Source organism: Mandrillus leucophaeus, unplaced genomic scaffold (assembly GCF_000951045.1).
Source record: "Mandrillus leucophaeus isolate KB7577 unplaced genomic scaffold, Mleu.le_1.0 Scaffold51, whole genome shotgun sequence".
Taxonomy (NCBI): Eukaryota; Metazoa; Chordata; class Mammalia; order Primates; family Cercopithecidae; genus Mandrillus; species Mandrillus leucophaeus.
Window position 1 is genome coordinate 4,963,700 of NW_012105475.1, and position 8,931 is coordinate 4,972,630.

The window sequence follows — 8,931 nt, forward strand, 5'->3', positions numbered from 1 at the left end:
TTTATACAAAATTTTATCAAGACAAGTTTAGTCTGCAGTTTCTTGTATAAGAACAATGTTAGATCCCTATTTTAGGCTGGGCGTGGTGGCTCACGCCTGTAATCCCAGCACTTTGGGAGGCTGAGGTAAGAGGATTGCTTGAGCAACACCAGCCTGGGCAACATAGTGAGACCTGACCGCTAAAACAAAAAATAAAAGAACAAAGTTAGATCACTATTTCAGATGTGTAACTAATGCTCCATTAGTTACACTCCAGTAGTGTCTCCCACTACTACCTAGTAACTTTCTGAATATTGAGCAATGTATATACACACTAGGGGATAGAAATTAATCTAAATTGTGTGTCTTATAATGTTGCAACATCGTGCCTGTCTATGAGCTTAAAACCTTCTTAGGCATCTCCATCTGAGAAGCTACTTTAATTTTTTAGCAGAATCCAGTAGCCCATCAAGTATTAAAGCACAGTTCATGAAAATATAAGGATGCTTAGATAGATATATATTCCAGACATAAAAAAATCTTATGGTTGCTAAAGAAATATAATACTTTAAGAGATTTTAAAGTAGTTATTTCCTGAATGTCTTTTTTCCCAAACATTAGACCAAGTTGCATTGTTTACAAAAATTTATTCATACAAATTTTACACACTTTATATAACAGTTATCAAAGTCCTAGTTATAGATATCATGTGTGTAATAATACTTGGTTAAGGTGTTTTTATAATCAGTTGCACACAAAATAAGAGCTTCAAGACTAATATCTACCTAAATTATCACTACATCATAAATCTGCTTCAGTTTAGTAAGGCTCTTGGCATTTCTAAAAAGTATACAAAAGATTAAACTGGGTGATCACTGTAAAATGCTTGCAACTAGCCACGGGAACACTAAATTAGACTTCATAAATAAAAGGTTAACTAGAGCCCTATTTCACCACTAACAGCTGACACAAATACAGAAAACTCTGCCCATTATCCAAGAAACAAATAATTAAGACTAAAATGCAAGCTGATGTGTTGCAGCATTGTAGGGCCACTAAATAGCCATCTGTGATTCGTGGCAATTTAAAAGGCGAAGAAAGGCACTAAAGCTGCAAACTGCATCCCGTGTCACATTGCCTGAGGAGACTGCAGAATTAAAGGAAGATTGATCCTATACACAGGACTCAGGCATAAATCGAATGCCTCTGTTTTCACTATTTGCAATGTGATCTCCTGGCAGCATCCATCCCGCCTGGGAATGCAAATCCAATTCTGTTTTCTTTGATTTATGACTTCATACTGATCAAATCCGTAAAGGAAACGGAAAGGTCCTTTAAACTTTACAAGCTAACGTTTAATCTTTCCTTGTTCTTTTTTTTTTCTTCTTCTTCTTCTTCTTTTTTCAAAAAATAAAAAATAAACTTGTGCCTGAAATTTGGGAGAGTGGCTGGCTGGTTTGTCTGTTGCTGCTCGATCTGGTTGCTGGGTGAAGGTTCTTTTGTTTATAAAGATTACTCTATATGTTGAAAGAATTGACAGGAAACAGACATGCTTTCTTTAGCCAAAGAAAGGATACAAGGGTAGGTTCTCAGGGTCTTTTGGAGCTTGCTTACCTCACTCTTGACCACAGATATAAGATAGTACTCATACATATGAAGAAGAGGATTAAATGATTTATCAGTTAGCAAAACTGGGCAACATGTAAACACTACACATTCTAATATGACAAAGGTTGGTTTTATGAAATAAATTTTACTAAGCAATAAGCAATAATGTAGAAAAATACATTTTACCTACAAACTCAATAAACAAGAAACAAAGGGTTCATATTTAGTGCATAATTACTTATTAATAGCTACACAGGGGTTCCTAAAATTTACAATAAGTGCCTGCATCAAACAAAAAAAAGAAGCATTCACAAGTTTAAGAGAAGTGAATGAAAAATGGTAAACAGTACTTAAACAGTGCAGGAGGGTAGGAAGGAGAGGTCTCCATAAAACCACAAAGGAAAAGGGTGGCTCCTACAGAGCAGGTTTCAAAGGGGAGGATCCTGGCCATTTCACAAGATGAGAAGCATGGACAGCACTGGAGAAAAACACATTGTACTTTGCATCCATTTCCAATACCCAGCGCCCAAAGTCAGGACCATTGGGACTGGACTTGCCCTCAGCTTCCCAGACCTGGGACAACCTCAAACCAGTCCCTTTCCAGGGTCCTCCTCCTACCACCGCATGCTCTGCCTCTTCCAATATACTTCTGTGTCCTTCACTTTGTTCCAATTGCCCTAATTTGGGGATATTAGATTCCCTGGCAACTCAGGAAGTACAGAAAAAAGAGCGGTCTAACGAAGTCGCCCTTTTCTGCACTTCCTCAACTCTTCCCCCAGGGAGAGGCGTGAATTCTGGGGAGAAGCACAATTTGGATCGAGCTGTTGTTTTATCAGGAGAATTTTCTTCTGGGCTGAGAGTCTGAAGAGAGACAACTACACATAAAAGGAGAATCAAAGAAAGCAGAAATATTGGAATTGTCACCCAACCAGGGGGACAGTGCCCAGTTGAGTTAGGCTGGGATTGAAGCAGCCTGCCCCAGAGACTCACTGGGAAAGAACGCCCTTCAGCAATTCTCCAAATCATTACCTCAAAACCTCTCTGGAGCAGGGCATCATTGTTTATGTACAGTAGCAAATGGTAAGTAGTAATATCTTCAGGCCTGTCATGGATAAAAATACTATCCTTTTAATTCCAGTTTACAAAAATAGGAGTAATATTCAAAACAACGATTGTCTACTTTTCTATTTATTTTTATAAAAACATAAACAGCTCAGGCGAATTTTCAATCCTTGTGCACGCTTTGTATGAACTTCTCTCTATACTTATATATATATATTCTTTTTATATATTTATAATATATATCAATAATTGGTCCACAAAGTATATCTGTGCATTCTCTAGTGCTTTGTAAAAAGAAAAACAGTATTATTATCAAAATATTCATTTAATGGCTTTACTTCATTACATAAATACATGTTTGGATAGAACACACGAGCGATGACTGTTCAGTCAGTTTGGAAAACGACTTTTCATTGCGTCAGGGCTGTATACACAGGGTAGCTGGTAACTCATCGCTACAAATAAGCTATTCGGCGTCCTTTGTTTTTAACCCTTTGTTTATACCTTTTCCCTAGGATGGCCGCCAAGTATTTCTTGACAGCCATTTGTTTCCGGTAGCGACTGTAGCTGTCCGTGAAGATTCCATCCGAGTGGCGCTTGGAGAGCGGCTCCGCGTCCTCCTCCACGCCGCCGCCTAGGCTCCCACTGCAAGCAAAGGGGTCGGAAAGAGGGTGGCGGGGCGGGAGACACAGGTTCAATCGCTGCGGGGAGCAGGCGGGCCCCACCCCACGCGGGAGCCTCCCGGGAGGGCCCGGGGCTCGCACTGCCCACCGCACCGCCTCCCTCTGCCAGGAAGCAGCCGTAGGGAGGGCTGAGATGGAAGCCCCTCAATGCCTCCCTCCCCACCCAGGATTTCCCGGCATGAAACCCCACAGAGGGGGGGCCCGGGATGAGATCCGGGCAGACGACACTCGCTTTAAGCCTAACCTTTCTCCCAACGCTGCCTCTTGAGATCTGACCATCCGTGCGTTCGCACTAAATTGTCCTCACTGTTCCTCTCACCCCCGACGTACAGAGAAAATAACCAGAGAGCCCTAAACATGCCAGGCTGGCTGCTGCCCTGGAGTTTGCATCGATCCTACAATTCCTAGTCAAACATGAACACTCCTCTCCCTCCTCCCGCCAAGTTGAAAAACGTGGTAATAATATAAGTCGACAGGCTGTAGGCAATATTTTTCACTGCATGAATTATTCATGGCGAAAATGTAATCTGTCTTCCCACGGGCTTTATTAAAATGTTGCCTTCTGCTGAGATACGCTTCACGCAAGCCCTATGCTCTCAGTTTCTCTGGCGTGAGCAAAACTGTTTGGTTCCCTGAGTCTTCAAATTTGGCTATTTATCATTTCGATTTGAATTTTCAGTAAATACAACCACCCCTTTCCCCATCCCCCCCCCCAAAAAAGTCATGCTTAGAGGAAATTATAGCAAAACCTCCCTGGAAGCTTGAAGGTTTTGAATGACCGAGAGGTTTGGTTTGGTTTCTCTTTCTTTTCACTCCCTCGCTCGCGTTCCCTTTTTCCCTCTTCCAGAGCTCTCTGGGCCAATTTAAGGTGCCACTTAAAAATCTCCGCCTGCGACCTGTGGCGGGAACCCACCCCAGACCCTGGGGCGCAGACTCACTCTGGGCCCCACGTGCACGCACGGCCGTGGAAGCCGCGCCGCCCGCCCTCCGCGCGCCCCACACAAGCACCCACTCCGGCGCGCGCGAGCCACCATGCGCGAGTTAATCCTTCCACAAACTCTTACCCCATGCCCTTGGCCACGAGCGACTGCAGGTACTTCCTGGCGGACAGCTGGTCCAGCACTTTGCGGTAGGCCTTGTTAAGGATCCCGTGGGCGACATTTCTAACGGGGAGGCAAAGTGCGCGCCCAGGGTCACTGATTCTGCCCCCCAGGTGGCCGCTGGAGACCCCCTTGTTGGGCACGCGCCCCCTTGACTGTCCGGGAGGCTGACAGAGAAACCTCCAGAGGCACAGAACTCGCGAGTAACTCCCGGGACGATCCCGAGAGTAACTGCTAGGATTGGGAATTAGTCCTGGCTCTAGGAATGGCAGCTGTGGAGTGTGGGTTCCTTGACGCCACTCACTGCCACTCTTTGGGCCACAGCCCCCTCGGTCCCCACGCGGCCCTCAGGTCCACATAGACCCGCCCGCTGCTAATTTTCTGTCACTGCAATAGGATCGGGCCAGGGAGAGGACAGGCTTGAGGACTTTCTTGGGGGAAAATAAAAAATCCTCGGTGGGTCACCACACCACCCCTCCAGTCACCGCAGTCCCGAGCGCCCAGCGGCGGGTGTGCGCGAGGCCGCGCGAATCTCACCTTCTCTCGGAGGGGTAGTACAATGCGGAGGCGTCGCGCAGCGCGGAGGCGGGGCTCCCGGCGCCCGGCGGCTCCAAGTCGTAGAAGTCTTGCAGCGGGTTTCCGTCCTCGTCGTACGCCTCTTCCTCCGGCCTGCGGGGTGGCCCGGGACAGAAGGAGTGGTCAGTACAAGTTCCTCCCCAGCTCTGCGAGGACCCAAAGAAAGGGGCTCGCGCTGATTTTCACAGTTGATAAAAGTCCTCCACGGAGAATTGTCTTTTCTCCCAAGACTGGAGGTGGGAGTAGAGGTAAGGAGGAGGGAACCACACCCGACCATTCCTACCCCGCCAGGCGGCTCGCCCACCCCCCCTTTTCGCGGGTAAAGGGTGGTCCTGCAGGGCCACAGCCTCAACAAGCACTGGGAAACAGAGGCGTCTCCGCCGATCGCGCACACCTGGCTACTGAAAAGGACCGCCCCCCTCCCCGCCCGACTCCCGAGCCTCCACAAAGCAACAACGGGCGGGGACGAGAAAGGCCCTACGAGACTAGGCGCTGACCCACGCGAAGACCCGAACGGGGAGGCCCAGAAAGCAAAGGAGAAGATGGGTGGAGTGTGCGGCGGCCAGCTCCGCAGCCACCCCCACCCCAGCCTCCGAGCCCAGGGGAGCCCTTCCCGGAGCAGATGTAGGTCACGGAGAACCTCGGTTTCTATTTTGGGCAGGAGAGGATCTGGCAGGAACATGAATAATAGATGCCCCTAAACTTAGCCAGTTTGGCGGCGGCTCAGACTGTGGCGTGTCCTAGCCCTCCGGTGCCTCTCGACCGGAGAAAGTGCCAGGCACACGGGAATTTGAAAATAGCTGAGGGTGAAGCGAGGGTGTTTTAAGGCAACTAAACGAATAGTTCGCGCTAATCTGTTAGCGATGGCGGGGCCCCATCTCACCCCCAGAGCACAAGGAGGGGGTGCGATACCCAGCGAGTGCCTGGCGACTTCGCAGTCACCCTCATCTACAGCCTCCATTCTTGACATAGGACGGGTAGAGATGAGTTAAAACAAATCCTTCTCGCTTTGGACCCCTGGAGAGATTTGGAATGCAGCCAGCGCTAGTAGCACTCTCTAGGCAGGGATGGAGTCGTACTTCGTTACTTCACTCGCCTTTTCTCTATCCTTGGAGAGGTCAGGGCAAGGCAAGCACATACCTCCGCACGCCCCGCACCCAGCCTTTTCTCGGCCATGCGCCTCAGCCCTGGCCCGGGTACCCCGAACCCTGGGTCTTTCTGATATTGCCCTGCCCCGAGTCCAGATACTGGAATCCTAATACAGAAGCCAGAACCCATCTCTCCGTTCAAATCAATGGTCAGCGGCCCCCCAAGGCTAATGTTCCTAGGCGAGGCTAGGAGAAGGCAGCTTCGCAGACAGAAAGAGCGCTCCTCTCTGCCCCAGGCGCCGCGGATGCGGACCCTCCCCTGCCCAGGGCTCTTCCACAGTCCGGCACATCGGCCCGCGACTCCCTGGGGCTGCCTCCGGGAACCTGGGCAGCGCCTGCCGATTAGAAACCCGGGGTTAAGAAAAAAGCCAAGGTTCCCCCATCCTGGGCCCGGCAGGGCTGCTCTCCCGCTCCTGCCTGCCTGCTGGCTTTCCCTTCCTCCTCCCTTGCGTCTGTTTTTCCCCCTCCTTCGCAGTCTCGTTCTTGTTCTTCCCTCTCTTAAGTCGCTTTTCCTCAATCACACCGGGCCAACACCCTCCCCCACCCCACGCCCCCCAAGACAGCCTGGGATTCAAAATGCAGTTGGAACACGGATCACTTGAAAGATAGCTCTTCAGGGGAAAGAACTGGAATGAAATGAAGAGAAAGGGTGGAAAGGAGAGAGAGGCCCCACCCGGATAGTCCAGAACAAGCGGTAACAAAGCAAAGTCCGAAGGAGCTTCACGCTCAACCCCCGGCCAGGCTCCAGAGCTGAAGTTCTCCTAACTCATCCTAAGAATAGGTAAAAGAAACCAACCTAGGGGCCATGCCCTGCCCCCATCCTGCTGGCCAGGTTGGGAGAGGCGGGTTCTCCAGCGGCCAGAAGCTCACTGACTCTACTCGGGACCCTGAGCTGCCTAGGGCTGGGGGAGGGTTCCGAGCCGTCGCGGAGCCTGCCAGACCCTCCGGCTAGAATGGGGACCCGCTGTCCAGCCAAGGCTGGCGGACGCGCACTGGGGGCGCAGAGGGCGATGCTAGTAGTCTGGACCCAGAGGACTGCAGGAAGGAGACTGTGAGGAAGTGTCTGTGACTGGGAAGCCCCAGCTCCTGCTCGGCCCGGGCAGCCAGCACCTACCTGATCCCGGGGAACCGGAGTCCGGCGGCGGCAGGTGAGCAGTAGACGCTGCTGTGCATGATTATCCCGTAGACCAGCAGGGCCAGCCTCGCTCCGCTACACATGGTCATTCTGCGCAGGATGGGAAAGAGGGCACACAGCTGTGAGAACGTCCCTGGCCTTCCACCCTCCAACCCCAAAAAACTCTCAAAGCTGGGGGAGGGACGGAGCGAAGGCCCGGCTCCCTGTATTGAACACCACTTAGCGACAGCCGGCGCGCGCCCTGCCACTTCTTGCTTGCTATAGTTAGAAATATATATATATATATGCATATACCCAGCGCCCAATAACTAGCCAGACCTGGTTGAAGGAAAGCTAACTATCCTGACGCGATGCCAGCGAAAGAATCAGCAGTCGAGTGAGTCGGTGGCTTTGCTAAGGTTTTCTTTCCCTTGCCCTTCAACTCTTACCGCTGTCAGGAGAGGGTGTGCTGCCAAGTAGGACGGCGGGCAAAGGGCTTCTTCAAGTTTCTGCGCTGGAGTCACAACCCGAGAGGCATCACCGTCTGGCGTTGGTGTCTGAGCAGAAGCCGCAGGAACGAGCAGGAGCAGCAGGAGGAGCTGCAGGACTTGTTTGCCGAGGCTCGTGTTCTGTTCAAAAGTTTGTAGACGCGCAGAACTAGGAGGGAGCGTGACACGGAGAGAAGGGGGCGAAGAGAGACAGAAGAAAGAAAGAGGGGGCGAGGAGGTAAAGCGCGGAGGAGCAAAGTGGCCGTAAGTCCACCCGGAGGAATAAGCAAGCGATTAAGGAAAAGAGAGAAAGTCAGAGAAGAAGGGGAGGAAGGAAAGGGAGAGGGCCGGTCGCCAGCCGGCCTTTGTAGGAGCCGCTGGTCAGGCAGCTGTGAGGGTCGACAGCGCCTTCTCTGCTCCAAGGTCTCTCTGGCTGCCTCTGAAGCTGCGGCTTCTTCAGCTGCTGCCGGTGGTTGCAGAGGTGACCGGCCTTCTGCTCGTATTTATCTGTGCAGTTAGCAAAAATCTATCCGAACGTGGTTTTTGGAGAGCCCTCTTTGTCAACATCTGTCTGCCTGTTGCCTTTAAGAACAGAATATTTTGTTTCACTGTTGCGCTCCGATTTTTATTCATGAAATGACTTCCTTTTTTTTTTTCAGTCACGTAATGATCGGGTATCAGAAAAAGACGTCAGCATCCTAGTCCCTCAAGGAACATATTAACTATTCTGTGCTGTCCTCTTGGATGATAAGATCCGGAGTCATCGACTTCTCATAAACACCTTTCACTCATACAATCCAATTTTTAAGAAGTCCAATTATTTTTGATAGTTTTCAATTTCACCCATTTCTCAAGGACAGGTAAAGAATTTTTAGAATTTTGAGGATGGCAAAAGTTATGTTTTTAACTATATAATTACGATTTCTCTTTACTTTTTCATCTAGCCCCACCAATCAGAGCTCTGGTCTCTGGAGTTAAGCATCATCAAGCTCTCCTATTAATAAATTTAATTTAGATCTCCTAATTTCTTGCGTATGTTCTTTCAGATAGACCATTAAATGTGGAAGTCGTTTTGCTTTTAAAGGGAAGTCTTGGAGGATTTTCAGTAAATCTCTCTTGAGTCTGGCTGCCGTTGACAGTCGGGCTAGGAGTAGATTGATGAGAGCTCAAGCT

The 8,931-nt window shown here is 49.7% G+C and overlaps 1 protein-coding gene across 1 annotated transcript; it reads right to left on the reverse strand.

The window, feature by feature from the left end:
• Positions 1-606: 606 nt before the first annotated feature.
• On the reverse strand, positions 607-8,325 carry ADCYAP1 (adenylate cyclase activating polypeptide 1 (pituitary)). Its single transcript, XM_011996337.1, is given in 7 exon segments — positions 607-3,294; positions 4,397-4,495; positions 4,970-5,101; positions 7,271-7,381; positions 7,706-7,970; positions 7,973-8,007; positions 8,210-8,325. Coding segments are annotated over 7 exon segments (948 nt in total). The 3' UTR covers positions 607-3,104.
• Between the last annotated feature and the right edge of the window lie 606 nt (positions 8,326-8,931).